Raw genomic sequence first — 21,988 nt, 5'->3', positions numbered from 1 at the left:
TCAAATAGTGGATCCAGCTGTAGAAAAATGTTGTTGTTGTTGTGGTCTTCAGTCCTGAGACTGGCTTGATGCAGCTCTCCATGCTATTCTATCCTGTGCAAGTTTCTTCATCTCCCAGTACCTACTGCAGCCTACATCCTTCTGAATCTGCTTAGTGTATTCATCTCTTGGTCTCCCTCTACGATTTTTACCCTCCACACTGCCCTCCAGTACCAAATTGGTGATCCCTTGATGCCTCAGAACATGTCCTACCAACCGATCCCTTCTTCTAATCAAGTTGTGCCACAAACTTCTCTTCTCCCCAATTCTGTTCAATACCTCCTCATTAGTTATGTGATCTACCCATCTAATCTTCAGCATTCTTCTGTAGCACCACATTTCGAAAGCTTCAATTCTCTTCTGGTCTAAACTATTTATCGTCCATGTTTCACTTCCATACATGGCTACACTCCATACAAATACTTTCAGAAACGACTTCCTGACACTTAAATCTATACTCGATGTTAACAAATTTCTCTTCTTCAGAAACACTTTCCTTGCCATTGCCAATCTACATTTTTCCTGCTGCCAAATAAGGTAGATTTTTTCTGTAAGAACACAAAGTAAATGAGCTTTGTTATTCACATTTAAAAACTTTGAGTTTTCAATCATACTTTGGTGCCTTTGTAATATGTCAACATAATTTTTTAAGTAAAAAACATGCTGGCTTATTCACAACCATATCAATAACATTCTACGTATCCTACACACATTTCACGGTCATATTTCGCGGTACTGACGCAAACCGTGGTATTTCACGTGTGAAAACAGGGGGACTTCGGTTTATCCAAAATTTTTGTTATCTGAACCGGCCACTGTTCCGATCATTTAGGATAAATGGGAGTTAACTGTAGTCATTAAATATAGCTGACTTTTTTATTTTTATTTATTTATTAACTTTTTTGTTATGTGGCATTTTTCTGTTAATTTCTGGTAGGCCAGAGTGGTCAGTGGGTCAAAAATCTAAGCAAAATTTATAAACTTATTCAGAAGCACAATCAGTTAAAATATTACTAACAGACATCACTCCCAGTGCATTTTGTTTAGTCATTTCAGTGTAGTTTATTTTGAAGAGATCTTTTTATTGTGTCAATGAATTTTGATGTATCATTGCTTTCAATTATAGTAATAATACTGAAGTCAGCAGCTATTACAGTCTTTCCTTTTTTCTTTGTTGAAGGGCAAGAATGTCTGTGTCAAATTGATCCTAAGGAAGACATGACAAACAAGGACCAAGTTCCACACACATATGTCATTTTGGGAGAGACTGAATAGTGGACATAATTAGTTTGGACAAAATCTGTTCACTTATTGACACTTTTTTTTATTGCAGTACTGTAATAAATGACAATATGTATCTGTAAGGCACAACAGAGCACGAAAAAGTTATGAAGTATTAATTCCATGGCACCTATCAACAACCAGCCAAAGTGGAAGAGAGTTATTCTTGCTGATAAGTAAATTTCTGGCAATTATGTTCCATGTGTGTGCCACAGTGAGAGTTTTTAAAGGATGATCTTGTTGTTATGTAATTTCTGTCTGAGCAAGAACCTTTTCCTGCCCATCTTCAAAAACATCCACAAAATGACAAATCATTGGTCAACGAAAAAGGATAACAACCCATGAACCAGTGCACAGTTTGAGACCTCTCTTGGCAACTGTCTGTGCTACTTTTCAATGACATGCACAGTACTACAATACATAATGGTATGTATAAACTTTGTAGCTTTGTGTGTTTCAAACAGCAGTTGCTATGGCAACTGTCTGTGCTACTTTTCAATGACATGCACAGTACTACAATACATAATGGTATGTATAAACTTTGTAGCTTTGTGTGTTTCAAACAGCAGTTGCTAAAAAAAAAAAAAAGAAAAAGAAAAAAAAAAACTTAAAGCTACATACATTACAGGAGTCACAGACAGGCTATGTTTGGTGCTGCACTAATGATGTAGGCAAGAGGTCTGATGATGTGACTGTCAAAGATAGCACTGAGAGATTTGAGATTTGTCAGACACCTTTTACAGCAGCGTTTTGATTCAGAATTGAAGATCCAAACTGCTGTGAGAACTACAAAAAAATCCATAGTGGGATGACTTCACACAATGAAAGGTGCTAAGCTTCAGAGACATGAACAAATTTTTATGTGGAAAGGAATCTCCTAGCACTACACTGGAAAAACAAATGAAATGTACCATATTGTATATCTCCAAATCCAAGACAAGGTTTTCCCCAAAAATTTTGTGCCCAGAAGCAGGGGTTCGTCTAGTGTTCATGGCATATGATGTGGAGTTTTTCTTTGCTTTGGCGAATAGAACATTGAGCTTCCATTAAGCTGTAAATCTCCTCTGTCACGCTCACCACTTTAAATTAGGACGTACACATGTGCTTTGAGCACTGCTGTAAAATACCAGGAAGTGTTTGTTGAGGCACATTTTTTTTATCAGTTGTTGTTTGACTTTGGAGATCCTGCTTCTAAACTGTGTACTAAAGTGTGTAATGGATCATGGCGCGGAACAATGTGGTTCAACACTGAACTTTTCAACAGGATACAGGCATTACTACGATGCAAATTTCAAAATCATTGTTATTTGGCATGCCAGAGGCAGAAAACAGTTGTGCAGCTTCAACGAAGTATAGAGTCACAGAAGCCAATGTTTGGAAATATCCGAGTGGTGCAAAACATTTCTTGAGCTGCTTATTTGACAACTATAGGTGTCTGAAATTTTCTCTATCAATCTTGTTACTTTTACATGAACCTAATTTGTTATTAGAGTTGAGGCGAATCACAAATCATTTTAGTCACACTGGTCTACATAGCATAGTCTGATGTTAGCTGCATGGAGATAAGAAATTCTCTGTGGTGACTAATGTTTGGAGAATTTTGTTTGACCATGAGTGATCAGCTCTTGCAACTCATAGTGCAGAGACAGTGAGTTTTAGTTGGAGGTAAAATTTATTTAACATACTGGTGACTGACTCCCGACATCTCCTGGATCACAGCAGCTCTTTATTGTAATCTTCCTAATTTTGGAAGTTGCGGTTGTATGATTGGTTTTTGCTCAGTAAAACTGTATTGTTCTGCAATGACTCGTGTATGCCACTGTCACCTTCGATACTATTCCTCTCTAATACACTGTTAGCTACTGAATCTTCAACATTCCGCACTTACTGAAAGAAAGAAAGATCTCCTATTTTGTATCTGACAAGAGAGATACATGTGTATGCACTGCCAAGTAACTTTCTTCACCACAATATCGAATGAAAATTTTAGTATACAAAATATCACTGTCACCCCATTACCATGATTCAAGCTTCTGAAATTAAATATTTCACTTACTTTCATAAGAGTCTTCAAATGTTTACATTATGCCTAGTGTAATGGGCAAATTCGAGATTTAATCACTCATATATTTCTAATACATTTTACCATGTTGCAGAAAACATGTTTATCAAAGTACAAATTGAGGCATTCTCTTATGGGAGATTTTTTATTTTGTATGCAATTGTTTCCATACTCTCACAAAAATTTGTGACATATAGACACAACTCAATAACAAATGTTGGTGATTCTTTTTTTAAGCAGTTTGTCTGGTTTCTGTTGTTGTCCTTTAAAATATGAATGTTTGTGCATTTCCTCCACCAGTTCTTAAAAGCTCTCATAACTTGCAAACTCAGCTCTGTTATCACTAGTCTTCTTCATCTATTCAGATGTAAATATTTCAGCAGTCCAAAACAAATGAACCTCACACAATACATGGTTTTTGTGATGATGAATGTTAATTTAAAGAAGGAAATGGTGGGACAGATACATGTCAGCAATCAGAATAGCAAACAATTATGTAGCCACGCACACATGGTCAAACGGCACACATGTCCGAAACTATCAACAAGATATTTACGTGAAATGCTCCTTGAAACACTACAATTCTGCATCATAATAAGACTGATTCTGGTTCTGTACAGTAGTCAATTGGTTGCAATTAATAAGGACATAACAAAAGTTGAGGCTTTTAATGAAAGATGAATAAAGTTAACTAATCTGTCATCATTCCTGTTTTATGGATATTTTGTAATGAAACAGGTGAGAAGTGAAAAATGGTTTGAAAGCAAACAAGATTTATCCTTCAAAGTTTTTCCTTTCATCATTTCACTTTTAGCTCTTGCTGTACAGATTTCAGTCTTTGACACTTGAGGTTCAATATTGACTAGGCAAATTTAAGAAATGGAGTTTGCTGGGTTTCTTCTTCTTCTTCTTCTTCTTCTTCTTCTTCTCCTCCTCCTCCTCCTCCTCCTCTTTTTTTTCCTTTTTTTTAAAAAAAGATGTTCTAATAACAAATTTTATACATTTTCCTTCATGGTAGAAGTTTTTTGTGAGAGTAAGCTCACTCATACCTCATGTTTTGAGTCACACTTTAAAAATGTATTCAGCCGATCATGCAACTTACCTGAGCAAAGAGATTTCCCTCTGGGCGCTGAGGTAAACTTGATAAATAACACCGCACAACTAGATGCGTATCGTCTAATACCGTATTGAAAAAGCGACGTGTTGGAAGAAGAGCCTCCAAGTCAATCAGAAGTTCCAGAAATCTTTCGCAGTAATGAACAACATCATCTGACAGAGGACCTGAAGAGTTTCAAATAATTTTCAAATAAGAAAACACATTTTGAAGTGTTAATAGCATATCTCTGAAATAAAAATTTTCAGACTCTTAAAACAGGTGTCTGCTGAAGGATCAAAAATTCATGTGAGAAAAATTTCATATCACTACTTCAAACATGACAAATACGATCATTCAAACAAACAGTGAAATCCTCACAGCAGGTAAAAGTGCAACATAAGGTTCCTTGACATAAGTAATTTGAGTTAGTCAACAATAACTATCTAAAACCAATTCAATACAATAAATGCTGAAATGTATTATTGATACTCCTCATCAACACAGTTCCATTCACATCTATAAATGCAATGGAATGTCCTCACTACAAAGGAAGCAGCCAGCCACCACAGTCAACTAACTTGTTCTTAATTACACTGAACTGCTGGAATGTCTTCTTTCTATACGTGTGACTGGAAGAACATCTGCCACCTCCAGGTAAGCGGTTGCTTCCTCTGATCTACTTGTTTTCCAAATTCACGTAATAATAGTTGGACTGGCCAGAACTTGAGACGGGTGACTTATATTTTACATTGCTCTTAATGCCCCCACCCTCTCTTCAGTTTCCCTAATTTTTTAATCTTGTCTCCCCTTAATTTTGGCTACAGTGAATAGCCAGGGTGCTTGTAGAATTAAATTAACTAACTAGATGTATTTGTCAAAGTGACCTCTGTTCTGAGCTGTGCATTGCTAACTATATTAAGTAAGAAAGGAAATACCTCTGCTCATATGTAACTTTTGTGTACTTATACTTTTTGCTATGCAGATAAATGTAATAAAACTTAAAAGTTCGGCATGTGAATTGTGAATTTTTTAAAAGTTTCATTCTTACACATGACCAGGCAATGGAGGCTAGCCCAGCTGATGTGCTAACTGAGTAAGCCACTGGACAGTCCCGTTGACAGTATGACAAACACTTCGGGTGACAGGAGTTTGCGACACCGGTCAACAGTCAAGGGCAGGAAACAGGTAACACATGGCGATCAAGAGTGAAGTTACTTTTGTAACTCAGGCATTTGCATGCTGTAAGGATGAAAATAATCAAGCGAAGGAGCTCAAGATGTTCAGACATGTTGCCAATATCTCTGTGACTTAAACCGAAGAGAATGACTGCCTTTTGAGTTTTAGAGAAACTACGACCCACCCTTGCTGACAGAAATCAGTTGGCAACCTGCCACTGATTGAATCATGGAGTTCTGGCATGAGGAGCACTATATCTGTGGCATGCTGGCTGCGGGACTTGGGGGAAGTTTGCCAATGTGGGCAACTGGTGTCCAGACAGCCTCTGCCCTCTGAGCAACTTTGCTCGATAAACTGCAAGCTGTCTATGATCCAGCACGGGGTGGTATGCCCTTGCGGCTTCTAACCACCTAGACATCTGCAGCCACCATCCTGACATCAGGACATCTAGCATTGGTTAAAGCATCCAAATGTACACCATGGAGACGAGTACATGTGCGAGTGCTTAGTTGACATATTTAAGTGGCTGGCAACCCACGGGTGATGCGGTAGCAACCACGACGACCAAGGACTACAGGTGTCATTTGGCGTGATTAGTACATCGGCAAATTCCAAATCGGCTGAGTTTGCAAGCACACAGTGAAATTCTGAGGTGGGCTGGGGTGTTTTTAAGGCTGCTTGAATAAACTTCTGTCAATTATCCCACTGTTTCACTGCATGATCCAGCATAAATCTGCTCCCTCCCTCACTATTTCTCTCACCCATTCTGCCATATAGCGACTGTGGACAGGCCAGATTGTTACAGCTGGTGTCAGCAAGTGGTCATTACAGTTCACGACACATGTTGTGTTGGGAAGTGTTTCCCTAACATCCAAACTCAGCGGATCTGTGAGAAAAGTGATTGTGGTTAACTCTTGACACCAAGACTCAGCGGAGCAGCGCCTCTGAGGAAGTCCAGCGCAGTCCTGGATGAAACGTAAGGAGCAGAAAAGTTCTTGGACCACGACCTCACATCCCGGAAAGTATATCAACAGCCATGTCACCCGGTCGTGAAAGCCTTCATTCTACAATCTTGACACCAAAACACTGTGGTGGTGTGTTGAACAGTAAGACTGTGTACTTTAGGAAATTTTGTCAAGCAGTGGTACTTGGTATACACTGAGGCAACAAACGTCACAGGATAGCAATATTCACATATACAGATTATGGTAGCATCACATACACATGGTATAAAAGGTCAGTGCATTGGCAGAGCTGTCATTTGTACTCGGGAGATTCATGCGACAGGGTTTCCAACCAGATTGTGGCCACACAACAGGAATAAAAGACTTTGAAAGTCGATTGGTGGTTGGAGCTAGATACATGGGACATTTCGTTTTGGATACTGTTTGACAATTCAATATTCCGCAATCCACAATGTCAGCACAGCATGCTGATAATACCAACTTTCAGGCATTACCTCTCGCAGCCGCCAACGGCCTTCACTAATGAACGAGAGCAGCAGAGTTTGCATAGATTTGTCAGTCCTAAAAGACAAGTAACACCATGTGAAATAACTCCAGAAATCAAAGTGGGATGTACCATGGTTGATTGGTTGATTTAAAAGAGGGGGGGGGGGGGGGGGAAGGGACCAAACTACGAGGTCATCGGTCCCTTGTTCCTAATAAAAGAATGCCACAAGTGTGAGAATAAAATGGACGAGACATAAAACACAAAACGGAAAGAAAGAAAAAACCACAAAAACGAAGGAAAAAAAATGAACACTAAAAGGAACAAAGGAGGACAAGAAAACAACAGAGAGACGCTAGAAACAGAAGAGAGTAAAACAAGAAAGCAGATAGCAGTGGCTGGCTGACCACAAGAATAAAAAGGAAAAGCCAGCCACTCTGCAACACATTAGAACCTCCACCCTAAAAGCACTAGGGTAGCGGACACCGAGGACATGCGCTAAAACCTACATAGAAGTATAAAACCCACTCTCACAGAAAAAACGTAAAAATAAAGCTGCTGCTGAGGCATTGTCACTGAACACCGAAGGCAGGGTGCTGAGAAAGTTAAAAGTCCACTGCAGAGTGGCTGGAAGTGGGCACTTCAGTAAGAGCTGGACGACTGTCATTTGGGAGCCACAGCAACACTGAGGTGGGTCCTCACGACGGAATAGGTAACCATGCATTAGCCATGTATGACCAATGCGGAGCCGACAGGGGACAACTGATTCCCTGCGAGAGGACCGCATGTAACTTCCACACATTCATAGTCTCCTTAATGACACACAGTTTGTTGTGCGTACTGTTATGCCAATCTGTCTCCCACAGCCGGAAAACCATTGTGGTGTAAGACAGAACGCAGGTAAGCTTCGGAGATGCCTATCTCCAGAGGCGGTTTCTGCATCGCCCGTTTGGCCAGCCTGTCGGCAAGTTCGTTGCTGGGGATTCCGACGTGTCCTGGGGTCCACACAAACACCACTGAACGGCGGGATCGTTCCAGGGCATATATGGACTCCTGGATGGACGCAACCATAGGATGGCAAGGGTAGCACTGGTCGATAGCTTGTAGGCCGCTCAATGGGTCAGTACACAAGAGAAATGACGCACCAGCGCATGAGCGGATGTGATCAAGAGCACGAGATATGGCCGCCAGCTCTGCAGTGAAAACACTGCAGTCATATGGCAAGGAGTGCTGTTCAACATGCCCTCCATGAACATAAGCAAAACCTACTTGACCTTCAACCATCAAGCCGTTGGTGTAAACCACATCAGAGCCCCGGACCACGTCAAGAACCAAGAGGAAGTGACAGTGGAGAGCACCGGGGTTAACGGAGTCCGTAAGGCCACGCATAAGGTCCAGACAAAGCTGCGGCTAAGGCATAAACCATGGAGGTGTACGTGAACGGACCACAAGTAGAGGTGGTACAGGGAAGGACTCCACTTCGGAGAGAAGGGACTGCACGTGAGCCACAATCTTTACCCCAACGTGGGCCGCCGATGCGGGAGATGGACTGTCGCGGGTGGGAAAAGGAGACGGTAATTCGGATGTTCAGGAGAGCTATGAATGTGTGCAACATGACTGGTGAGCAGTCTGATCTTCAATGGAGGGACTCCAGCCTCTACCAGTACGCTTGTCAGCGGACTCGTCCTAAAAGCTACTGTCACTAGTCGAACTCTGCAATGGTGCAATGGGTCGAGCAAACACAATGCAGAGGGTGCCGCCAAACCATAAATCACATTCCCATATTCAAGACGGGATTGAACAAGGGCTCTGTATAGAGCTGCAGCAGTGTGGAGCGATCTGTACCCCAGTTGGTATTGCTCAGGCAGCGGAGGGCATTGAGGTGCTGCCAACACTTTAAGCTGACGAAGATGAGGAAGCCAAGTCAAACGAGTGTTGAAAACCACACCTAAGAATCGACATGTCTCCACTACAGTGAGTGGATCATCATTAAGGTAGAGTGCTGGTTCTGGATAAACAGTACGACACCGACAGAAATGCATGACACATGTCTTCATGGCGGAAAACTGGAAGCCATGGGCTAGAGCCCATGACTGCGCCTTCTGAATGGCTTCCTGTAGGCGATGCTCAGCAACACCAGTACTGGAGCAGCAGAACGAAATGCAGAAGTCGTCTGCATACAGAGAAGGTGAGACGGAGGGCCCAACACCTGCTGCTAGACCATTAATGACCACTATAAATGGAGACACACTCAATGCAGAGCCCTGCGGGACTCTATTCTCCTGAATATAAATGGAACTATGGGAGGCACCAACTTGGGACACGGAAAATATGGAGCGACAGGAAGTTTTGGATAAAAATTGGGAGCGGGTCCCAGAGACCCCACTCATACAATGTGGAATGATACCATATGTCATACGCTTTACGTAAGTCAAAAAAGACGGCAACCAGGTTTTGGCATCTGGAAAAGGCTATTCGTATAGCAGACTCGAGAGACATGAGATTATCAGTGGTAGAGTGACACTGGCAGAAGCTGCCTTGACATAGAGCCCGTAGGCCACATGACTCCAGGACCCAACCCATCCGCCGACACACCATACATTCCAGCAGCTTACAAAGAATGTCGGTGAGGCTGATGGGCCGATAGCTTTCCACATCAAGCAGGTTTTTACCAGGTTTGAGCACCGGAATGATGGTGCTCTCCTGCCATTGTGATGGAAAGACGCCATCGCACGAGATCCGGTTGGAGATGACGAGACTATGTCGCTTGTAGTCAGATGAGAGATGTTTAATCATCTGGCTGTGGATCCGATCAGGCCCTGGAGTTTTGTCGGGGCAATGTGCACGGGCACTGAGGACCTCCCACGCTGTAAATGGGGCGTTACAGAATTCACTGTGGTATGCAGTGAATGAGAGGACTTTCCCTTCCAGCCACCATTTGAGAGTGGGAAAGGCTGGGGGTTAATTCTCCAATGCATAGGCTTGATCAAAGTGCTCAGCTATCACGTTTGCGTCGGTAGATAACATGCCATTTATGGTAACACTGGGAACACCTGTTGGGATCTGGTAGCCAAACACACGTTTGATCTTTGCCCAGACTTGGGAAGGTTACGTATGACACCCAATGGTCGAGACATATCTCTTCCAACACTCTTGCTTCCGTCGTTTGACAAGTTGGCGAACGCAGGCATGTGGCCATTTAAAGGCTATGAGGTGCTCTACGGAAGGGTGCTGCTTATGCCATTGTAGAGCTCTCCGACGCTCCTTAATTGTTTCAGTGACTTCCGGCAACCACCAAGGGACTGCCTTTCACCGGGGTCACTGTAAAGAGCGAGAATTGTGTTTTCTGCTGCAGAAACAATTGTTGTTGTCACCTGCTCAACCATCAGATCAATGTTACCATGTGGGGGAGATTCAACAGTAACAGCAGAAGTGAAAGTTTCCTAGTCCACCTTGTTTAAAGTCCATCTCGGCAGGCGTCAGTGGCCATGACGCCGGCGCCGTGACAGAAAGATGAGGAAGTTGTCACTACCACACAGGTTGTCATGTGTTCTCCAGTGGATAGACGGGAGGAGTCAAGGTTTGCAAATTGATAAATCAATGGCAAAGTAACTATCAGGAGATAAACTGAAATGTGTGGTGGCTCCAGTATCTAAGAGGCAAAGGTCGAACTAAGGCAGTAAAGTTTAGACATCTCTGGCTCGGCCAGTAACGGTGCCACCCTACAAGCGGTTATGAGGGTTAAAGTCTCCCAAAAGTAGGAAAGGTTCAGGGAGTTGATCAATCAGTGCAACTAATACATCCAGGGGTACTGCACCATCTGGAGAAAGATATACATTGCAGACAGCTATTTCCTGCATTGTTCTTATTCTGACAGCCACAGCTTCAAGAGAGGTTTGAAGGGGCACAATGTGACTACAAATTGAGTTTAGGACATAAATGCAAACTCCAGCTGACACTCGATTATAGTCGTGGAGGGCAGGGGTCCCCACTGCCGGGAACCAGGCTGCGTGAAGAGCAATGCAGATAGCAGGTGTAAAGCGTAACAGTTGCCGTAGCTCAGTCAGGTGGTGGAAAGAACTGCCACAATTCCACTGGAGTATGACATCATGAGACTGGGAAGACATGGGACATTCAATGAGGCAGTTTACACCTCAGAGTCACCTGCTGCCACCGACTTATTGCCTGAGCAGTCTATAACCGTTGTGTCTGAGGGTCCAGTGAGATCTAGGTCCTCAGCAGACGCCAGAATTGCCACCCCATCCTCAGACGCAGTAGGTTGCAGTGGTGTGGGTGCCACCTCAATTTCCTTGGTCTTAGGGGTCTTCTTTTCGGATTTCTCTCACTGCTCCTTGGGTTTCCCTGGCTGGGAGGACTTCACTGACTCAGTCTCCGGGACTGAGGATGAGCGTGAAGCACTACGACCAGCTGCTTTGGAGCTCTTCAGCCACTGGCAGGTGTCATCTTTCCCACTAGCAGAAACCTGGGAAGGGAGTGATCCAAGGGACCCCTTCCTAGCAAGAGAAGATGAAGAAGGCTTACACTTCTCCGGCTTAGAAGTGGGGATGGACGTCCCAGATGATTGGGTGGGTGCTGCTCCCAAAGTTGGTGGTCAGGGAGCAACAGGGATGGAAATTCCCCCACCATCAAGGGGGCAGGTGTAGTCTTCCGGCTGTTAGAGCAGACTACGTTTGGCAGAGATGATGGTGCCAGAACTGTTATAGCGGCGGCGTAAGATGTCATACGTACAGGATGCGGACATTCAAATTTTCTCTTAGCCTCAGTGTAGGTCAGTCGGTATAGGATCTTGTACTCCATGATTTTCCTTTCTTTCTGGAGAATCCTGCAGTCTGGTGAGCAAGGCGAATGGTGCTCTCCGCAGTTGTCACAGATGGGAGGTGGGGAACGTGGAGTATTGGGATGGGATGGGCGTCCGCAATCTCAACTTGTGATGCTGGAGGTACAGTGGAACGATATATGCCCTACTTCCAGCACTTAAAGCACTGCATTGGGGAGGGATATAAGGCTTTACATCACAGCGGTAGACCATCACCTTGACCTTCTTGGGCAATGTATTACCCTTGAAGACCAAGGTGAAGGCCCCGGTGGCAACCTGATTATCCCTCAGACCCTAGTGGACACGCCGGCCGAAATGCACACCTCGCCGCTCTAAATTGGCGTGCAGCTCATCGTCAGACTGTAAAAGAAGGTCCCTGTGAAATATGATACCCTGGGCCACAATAAAGCTCTTATTGGGTGTGATGGTTACAGAAACATCCCTCAGTTTGTCACAAGCGAGTAACGTACGTGACTGGGCAGAGGATGCTGTTTTGATCAAGACTGACCCAAATCTCATTTTGGACAAGCCCTCCACCTCATTTTGGACAAGCCCTCCACCTCCCCAAATTTGTCCTCTAAATGCTCAACAAAAAACTGAGGCTTTGTTGTCATGATAGATTCCCCATCAGCTCTTGAGCATACAAGGTACCGGGGTGAATAAGATCCACTGCCATCCTTAGCCTGACATTCCCCCCATGGTGTGGCCAAGGAGGGGAATGATTTAATGATTTGGGGTCATACTTCTGTGCATTGAATTGAGCTCGTGAATGCTTAGAGACAGCTGGTGTTTGACCACCACCATGAGATGATTCATCGCATGTCATCCGCCCTGATGCCACCCACTCCAACCAGGGGACCTCCCCAAGGGCGCAACTCAGCCACAGCAAAGGTCACCTGGCAGGATGGCCATTGCCAGGAGTCTCAATGCCCCAGGGGGATGGACATGCACCCCTTGGCATATGTGGGGAGTCAACGGTGCAGGCATCAGCAGAGCGATCCCTGTGTGGTCAGGGAGGTACAGCCAACAGGGTACATGGCAGCCCCACCACAATGGACTGGCTACCATGCTGGATATCAGACGCAAAGAGGTCCATGGTCATCGTCGACATCGAAAGTGACCCTGCTTAGTGTATGGTGGAAAACGCACCCAGGAAGGTGTCCTCACCCAAGAGGGACTGAAATGCGATGACGAGAAAGTGGGCTAACGACTCAATGCACAATGGACACGATGCACCTTGTAAGGCGGCCTTCCCCAATTGGCTCGCTCTTCAGGAAAATTTTGAAGAATGGAGGTCAAACCCTACAAGGGACCATCACATAAAGGCCAAAACATGTGGAACTCCTTTTAGTCGCCTCTTACGGCAGGAAGGAATACCTTGGGCTTATTCTTACCCCCGGACCCACAGGGGATATGTACCATGAACGTATCTGTTAGGACAATCCAGCAAAATTTGGTGTTAAGGGCTATGGCAGCAGGCGACTGACGCGAATGCCTTCGCTAACAGCACGACACTGCCTGCAGCACCTCTCCTGGGCCTGTGACAATATTGGTTCGACCCTAGATGACTGGAAAACTGCGACCTAGGCAGTGGAGTCCCAATTTCAGTTGGTAAAAGCTGATGGTAGGGTCCTAGTGTGGTGCAGACCACACAAAGCCGTGGACCCAAGATGTCAATAAGGCTCTGTGCAAGCTGGCGGTGGCTCCATAACAGTGTGGGCTGTGTTTTCGTGGAACGTAGGGTCCTCTACTTCAACTGAACTGATAATTGACTGGGAATGGTTATCTACGGCTACTTGGAGATGATTTGCATCCACTCATGGATTTCTGGGTATGGAATGACAGTGTGCCTTGTCACTGGGCCACAACTGCTCATGATTGGTTTGAAGAGTATTCTGGACAATTCAAGGAATGATCTGGCCATCCAGATTGCATGATATGAATCTCTTCAAATATTTATGGGACATAATCAAGTGGTCAGTTTGTGCACAGAATCATGCACTATCAATATTTCTACAATTATGGGTGGCTATAGAGGCAACATAATTCAACATTACTGTGGGGGACATCCCACAACTTGTAGAATCCATGCCAGATTGAGTTGCACCACTATGCTGGGAAAAAGGAGGTCTGACACAATATTAGGAGGTATCCAATTGCTTTTATCACCTCAATGTATCTCCAGTTCAGCAGTATTGGCTCAGTACAATGGGATGTAGTGAGTCTCACCTTGTTTGTGTTTAAATCAGGTTTTGTTCCCAGTTAGGTTGCAAAGCCAAGTGAACTCATGGACTTATTACTGTTTAACGGTAATGGTAGACCCAATAATCTAGTTACTGTAAGGTGTCAGGTTTGCAGTTTTGCTGGGTATCAATGTCTGTGCACTAAGGCTGTAGCAACCACATCTTTTACATGTAGATGTGTTGGTCATTTGGCTCTCGACTGCTCAGTGTATTGATGCGTGATGATACACAGTAAAAAGTAATTTATAGGGTTTTTCTATAGTGTATTAGAGGGATAATTGGTTAATTGTGTTTCTCATTTAATTACAGTAGAGGTAAACTACAAAAAATGCTAGTAATACATGCTGCCACTACTACAGAGTCTGTTGCTCTAACAGAGCAAGTGTTTGTTGACAGAGGAAAATTTTCACCAAAAGCAGTCCTTCATAGAGCTGGGGCTCTGGAAGCTGGTCAGGTTCTGTCACAGCCTGAGTCTGGGGAAGATTCATCAGTTTTCATTAATGATGTTACAGCTACTGCTACAATGAGCAGTTGGTGAGACGAAGTAATCCTTCGGTTGGCTAACTTCCGATCAACAGGGTAAGCCAATACATATGTGGTATATCATGAGACCCTCAATAAACGACACTCATTTTAGCAGCTGGTCGCTGGACTACACCAGCATTACCAAAAGCAGAACAGCACACAGTTTTTTCATGTGAAACTCAGTATTTTGATTTTAAAGTGTAATGAGTCAGTGGAAGTATTTTCAGACAGGATTCGCAAATTCAATGCTCAGACAAATGTGCCCACCCAGAATGCAGATGCCAATAAGGTGTTACTGTTGGAGCCAGAAGGCAGGGTGCTAGACCTTTTTTTGGGGGGGGGGGGGGGGGGGGGGGATTCCTTCAAAAATGTCACGATGAGTTCGAAATGAGAATCCAAGTATTTAACTGCACCTCTCAGAATTGCAGCACAACTGTAAGAAATAGATTTTTCCACAAAGCAACTATTAGGTCACCGTGTATTTGCTTTGGAGACCAAACACTAAAGTTATGGACATAAGAGCCATATGTCAAAATAGCGTAAGCAACCACCGTGTTACTCGTGGGGGAAGTGAGCCACCGAGTGTCTGTCAGAAAAGGAAGAACAGGAAGCTCCGTCAGGAGAAGCAGCTGTTAAACTCAAACAGGAATCCTTTGACCTTCAGAAAGCAGTTCCAATAGACCGTAACACTGCACAAGTTAGTGCACAGATGGAATGCTGCTTAGTGGGCTTAGTGAGTGGTGTGGGACAGAGATTTCTTGTAGACATCAGAGCGCACTTGTCCGTAATCAGTCTGGACCTGGTGAGCAGGGGGAGACAGGGGCCATGACAGGATAATTGATGGGGATTGCCAAAGTTGTATTGAGTCATTGTGGATGAAGGTACTTGAGTTTACCATTGGGGAAGTTTACACAGCATGTGGAAGTTTTGCTATATGTGGGTGAAGGTTATTCAGTGAGTCTTGGACTAAATTTTCTCGACAAACTTTGTGCGAGGACTGATCTTTGGCAGTGCTTGGTTGAGCTCAGTAAACCTTTGTTTCACTTGGGTGATACAATTGCAAATGAAACCATGTCACAATGCTCATTACCATTGAAGATGATGCCAACTAAACTGTAGACAAATTCGTTAAAGACTGATAACAGGATAAATACCAGCAGGTACTGAAAAGGTAGTGTGGATTTTAGTGGGTATCGATTTGCCTTGTGGGTCTTTGTATGTTGTTGAGCCATTCTCAGGTAATGAAGAGTTGGATGGTTCACACTGTTCTGTGTGCAGAAGCATAGCACATGCAGGTAATGTCAATGAGGAATATATGGTTCCAGTTAACATAGATAACTTTGGCAGAGGTGAAGTTAGTATGTCAACAGGTATACTTATAGCACTCTGGAAGTATTAGAGAAAGAAGACTTTGGTAAATTGAGTTGGGATAGAACCCATAAGCAAACCACTGACACAGCAGCGTTACAAGAGAATCTGAGTCACTTGAAGGACAGTGATTGCACAGCTGTGGAAAAAATATTGTTGACGTTTAGCAACTTGTTTTGTACAGATGTGGGATTACCAGCAACTCCAGTAACTCAGCACCATATACCAACAGAGGATAGCACACGGATTTATAGGAAACAGTTTCACACAGTGAGACACTTACAGCAGTTAATAAGAGTTCATCAAACACCTATGAGATGGGATCAGAGAACATATTGTTACTGTCAGATGGGATGAAGATAGATTTTGCTGTGATTACAGGTTCCTGAATGCACAGACCATTACAAATGCTTATCCAGTCCCTAATATTACAGAAGCTATGGATAAGTTGGATCAGTTTCATTACTTTGCTACAAGGGATCTCGAAAGTTGTTATAATCGGTTAGAAGTAGTGCTTGAGGACACACCAAAGACAGCGTTTACAGCACCGTATGGACATTATCGGTATAAGCTGATGCCATTCGCTTTAAAAAATGCACCTGCTACTTTTCAGCAGTTATTAGATAGAGTTTTAAGAGGGTTAAAGCCTAAGACCTGTATGGGCTACTTCGAGGACATAATAGTCTATTCAGAGGCTATATCAGGACATGTGGGATGACTGGAGGATGTGTTTAGCAGATTGCAATCACCATGTCCGATGCTGAACATGGAAAAGTGTTAATTTTCTCAAACTCGAGTTAACTGTCTGTGACACATAATTAGTGAATGTGGTGTGCAAACTGATCCTCATCTTACAGAAGGACTTCAAAAGTTTACAGCACCATGGACAACCAAAGAGATAGAGTTGTTTGTCAGTTTGTGCAACTACTACTGTAAAGTCACAAAAAAATCTTGGAAAAATATCTGAAACTTTGAACAGATTACTCAAAAAGGGTGTAAAGTTTGAGTGGACACAGGGGTGTCAGCTAGCATTCAAGATTTACCAGATCGTAAAAAAAGAGTTCATCCTCTCTCATAACACTTCTAACAAGCCAGTCAGCTGTATTTTAGTCTGATGATTGATGGACCGGAGTACCCAGCAGCATATGCTTCAAGGTAAGGCAGTTAAAAAAGTTGGAAATGTTAGTGGTCATTTACGGTATGACATATATCTGTTGTTACTTTTATGGTATAAGATTAAAGTTGTAACTGATCTTGCATCACTGAAATGATCGTTTGGTCTAAATGACACATCTAGTTGTTTAACATGTTGGGCTCTCAAGCTTAGTGAGTCTGATCAAGAGGTTGTCTCTAAGCCAGATAGAAAACACACAAACGTGGACACATTAGCCCACAAAACAGCAATGTTTAGTACATTGGACAAGAACGTGTTGAAATGGCGGCAGGCACAGGCAGAGGATAAAGACTGCCAGACTTTTAAGTCACAACTGCACTTTATCAAGCACGAGGATTTGTTGTGCAGAGTAATGAAATGCAGACGACTCGATGTGGTCCTGGAAGTTTTTCAAAAGAAAGTGTTGCAACATGCTCATGATCATGTGTTGTCAGGTCATGACACCTGATGAACAACAGATAGGTATGTTGCAGAACAGTTTTGGTGTAGGAATGGGAAGCATGATGTGGAGCAGTATGTTAAGAGACTGTGTACCATGCACACAGAGTGCAGATATTTAACAGCAAAAAATTCCTTTGTAGAGGTTACCACAGGCATCAAAGTCATTTCAAATGCTTTGACTTGACATTTGCAGACCATATAACAGAAAACCTGCAGGGAATAGGTATGCACTTACAATCATCGAACATTTTTCACAATTTCTAGTAATGGTAGCAATTCCAGACCAACAGGCCAGCACTGTGGTACAGGCATTAGTTAACAGTTTGATACTGTAGTCTGGAGCACCTGATACCTTAGTCATTTATCAGGGCATGAACTTTGTTCCAGAATTTATGAACCAGCTATGCCACATGTTACAAGTTTGGGAGTTACAACCCTCAAACTAGTAGTAGGATGGAGGACATCCATAGGACTATTTCAAAAATGCTAAGTTTTTAAGTGAATGCTACACACAACAACTGGGATACCTATCTTCCATGTGTGGCTTCTGCATTAACTAAAAGATTCATACAGGAACAGGCACGTCACCATTTGAGGTAGTGTACGGGATGAATATCCCACTCCCTTTGACTTTTTTAAGTTCTAAATTAGGACTGAATTGTGAATCAGAGAAGAAGTTTGCGAGAAGAATATGGTAAGTGTGGAGAATGTACAAAAGGCAAACATTAATGGCTCTGAAACACCAGGAACAGCCGAATAGGTGCAGGGGAAAACTACCACAGTATCATATAAATCATAGGATACGTGTCACTAATCACTATACAACAAAAGGAAAGACAAAGGAGTTCTTAACTAAATATCACGGACCATATCAGGTCACGGAGATGACATCACCATTTAATGAAGTATAACGTCTATTGTCCACTTCAGTCGGGTGAAACCATTTAAGGGTATGGTGGATATGGTGCCACAGTTAGCTGTAACCAATCCGGTACACATATGCGCAGTATGCAGAAAGAAGGAACCTCTAGCAATTAGACAGCACAAAGCACAAGACATTCCTTATGCTTTGAGGTCAGTTAGTTCTACTGTTAGATTCTTTGCAATGTTATGTTCATGGTAGGTTTATTCTTGATATATGTGTTATGGGTGTGTCACTACTACACATATTTTTCCTTTACTACTGTAGGGTTATTGTCATGTTTTTGTTTTTGTTGTTTCTGTTTCTATTTGTCAGTTACTCGTTTCACAAGAAGGCAAGAGATGATGCACAGTTCCTTTCCTCAGGTGGTAACTTCATGAAGACATACTTCATCAGGAGTGGAACAGAAAGCATAACTGTCGTTCAACCATTGGATGGACTCAGGCGTGTCATTCTTTTGCTTATGTGCCATCAGTGGAGATTAAAAGTAGAGAGTTGGGAAATACTGAATGAAATTCAGAGACTGGAAGTTCCACCCCACCCCCTCCCACACACAAACACACACACACACACACACACACACACACACACACACACACACACACACACACACACACAATTATAGTTGGTGGTGACTACAATCTACCCTCAATATGGCAAAAATACATGCGTACAGTCAATGGTAGGCATAAAATGTCATCTAAAATCATTCAGAATGCATTCTCAAGAAATTATTTTCAGCAACTAGTTCAGGAGAGCACTTAAATGTAAATGGTTGCAAAAACATACCTGACCTAGCAACAAATAATCCTGTGCAAAGAGAGAGTGTCATGACAAATACAGGGATTAATGACCACAAAGTGGTGGTTGAGAGACGAAATACTGTAACATCCCAACCCACCAAAAATAAACACAAAATACATCTATTTAAAAAAGCAGATAAAAATTCTGCTTGATACTTTCCTAAGAGACAGTCTCCATTCCTTCGAATCTGACTATGTAAGCTTGGGCCAGAAGTGGTTTAAATTCAAAGAAATAGCATTGGCGGCATTTGAGACATGTATACCAAGTAAATTACTAAGAGATGGTACTGATACCCCATAGTACACAAAACAGGTCAAAACACTTGCAGAAGCAACGAAAAAAGCATGCAAAAATTTAACAGAATACAAAACCCCCCAAGATTGGCAAAGTTTTGCAGAAGCTCAAAATTTAGTGCAAACTTAAATGTGAGATGCTGCTTTTAACAGTTCCACAATGAATTCTGTCTTGAAATCTAGCAGAAAGTCCAAAGAGATTCAGCTTGTGTGTAAAGAACCCCTGCAACACAAGCAACACCTTCACTGTGCTGTAACAATGGTGACGTTACTGATGACAATGCCACTTAAGCAGGGTTACTAAATACAGTTTTCCGAAATTCCTTCACCAAAGACAAGAAAATAAATAGTCCAGAAATTGAATCAAGATCTACTGCCTACATGAGTAACTTATACGCAGATATCCTCAGTGTAGCAAAGCAGCTTAAATAATTTAATAAAAGCAAGGCCTCTGGTCAAGACTGGACTCAGGTTCCTTTCAGAGTATGCTGATACAGTAGCTCCATATTTACCAATCATATACAGGGCTATTACAAATGATTGAAGCGATTTCATAAATTCACTGTAGCTCCATTCATTGACATATGGTCACGACACACTACAGATACATAGAAAACTCATAAAGTTTTGTTCGGCTGAAGCCGCACTTCAGGTTTCTGCCGCCAGAGCGCTCGAGAGCGCAGTGAGACAAAATGGCGACAGGAGATGAGAAAGCGTATGTCGTGCTTGAAATGCACTCACATCAGTCAGTCATAACAGTGCAATGACACTTCAGGACGAAGTTCAACAAAGATCCACCAACTGCTAACTCCATTCGGCGATGGTATGCGCAGTTTAAAGCTTCTGGATGCCTCTGTAAGGGGAAATCAACAGGTCGACCTGCAGTGAGCGAAGAAACAGTTGAACACGTGCGGGCAAGTTTCACACGTAGCCCGCGGAAGTCGACGAATAAAGCAAGCAGGGAGCTAAACGTACCGCAGCCGACGGTTTGGAAAATCTTACGGAAAAGGCTAAAGCAGAAGCCTTACTGTTTAAAATTGCTACAAGCCCTGACACCCGATGACAAATTCAAACGCTTTGAATTTTCGGCACGGTTGCAACAGCTCATGGAAGAGGATGCGTTCAGTGCGAAACTTGTTTTCAGCGATGAAGCAACATTTTTTCTTAATGGTGAAGTGAACAGACACAATGTGTGAATCTGGGCGGTAGAGAATCCTCACACATTCGTGCAGCAAATTCGCAATTCACCAAAAGTTAACGTGTTTTGTGGAATCTCACGGTTTAAAGTTTACGGCCCCTTTTTCTTCGGCGAAGAAAACGTTACAGGACACGTGTATCTGGACATGCTGGAAAATTGGCTCATGCCACAACTGGAGACCGACAGCGCTGACTTCACCTTTCAACAGGATGGTGCTCCACCGCACTTCCATCATGATGTTCAGCATTTCTTAAACAGGAGATTGGAAAACTGATGGATCGGTCGTGGTGGAGATCAGCAATTCATGTCATGGCCTCCACGTTCTCCCGCCTTAACCCCATGCGATTTCTTTCTGTGGGGTTATGTGAAAGATTCAGTGTTTAAACCTCCTCTACCAAGAAACGTGCCAGAACTGCGAGCTCACATCAACGTTGCTTTCGAACTCATTGATGGGGACATGCTGCGCCGAGTGTGGGAGGAACTTGATTATCGGCTTGATGTCTGCCGAATCATTGAAGGGGCACATATCGAACATTTGTGAATGCCTAAAAAAACTTTTTGAGTTTTTGTGTGTGTGCAAAGCATTGTGAAAATATCTCAAATAATAAAGTTATTGTAGAGCTGTGAAATCGCTTCAATAATTTGTAATAACCCTGTACAATTGCTCACCTGTCGAAAGATCTGTACTGACAGACTGTAAAGTTGCGCTAATGTCAATTTGCAGTAGGATTTAGGACTATACACTGTGGTCAATCGTTATGAGTTATCTCGAGGAAAACGATTTACTGACAAACAGCCAACACAGATTTAGAAAACATCATTCTTGTGAAATACAACTAACATTTTATTCTCATGAAGTGATGAGTGCTACTGACCTGGGATGTCAAATTGATTCCATATTTTTAGATTTCCAGAACGCTTTTGATACCAATCTCACAAGTGACTTTTAATCAAACTGCATGCCTAAGGAGTATCATCTCAGTTGCTTGACCGGAATCACAACTTCCTGTCAGAAAGGTCATATTGCATAGTAACTGATGGAAAGTCATCCAGTAAAACAGAAGAAATTGCTCATGTTCC

The 21,988-nt window shown here is 42.9% G+C and overlaps 2 protein-coding genes across 2 annotated transcripts in view; one reads left to right on the top strand and one right to left on the bottom strand.

Annotated features, from left to right (window-relative positions):
* Positions 1 to 1,457, top strand: part of LOC124805231 (probable G-protein coupled receptor Mth-like 5) — a 35,780-nt gene extending 34,323 nt beyond the window's left edge. The window contains exon 5 of the mRNA XM_047265745.1: positions 1,220 to 1,457. Coding sequence (XP_047121701.1) covers positions 1,220 to 1,244 — 25 coding nt within the window. The 3' untranslated portion in view covers positions 1,245 to 1,457. The remainder of the gene's footprint in view (positions 1 to 1,219) is intronic.
* LOC124805223 (RNA helicase aquarius) overlaps positions 1 to 21,988 on the bottom strand; it is a 380,133-nt gene that overhangs the window by 289,385 nt on the left and 68,760 nt on the right. Inside the window, exon 6 of the mRNA XM_047265726.1 lies at positions 4,485 to 4,663. Coding sequence (XP_047121682.1) covers positions 4,485 to 4,663 — 179 coding nt within the window. The remainder of the gene's footprint in view (positions 1 to 4,484; positions 4,664 to 21,988) is intronic.

Source organism: Schistocerca piceifrons, chromosome 1, assembly GCF_021461385.2.
Source record: "Schistocerca piceifrons isolate TAMUIC-IGC-003096 chromosome 1, iqSchPice1.1, whole genome shotgun sequence".
In the NCBI taxonomy this organism is placed as follows: Eukaryota; Metazoa; Arthropoda; class Insecta; order Orthoptera; family Acrididae; genus Schistocerca; species Schistocerca piceifrons.
This window is presented reverse-complemented; position numbering and strand designations above follow the sequence as displayed.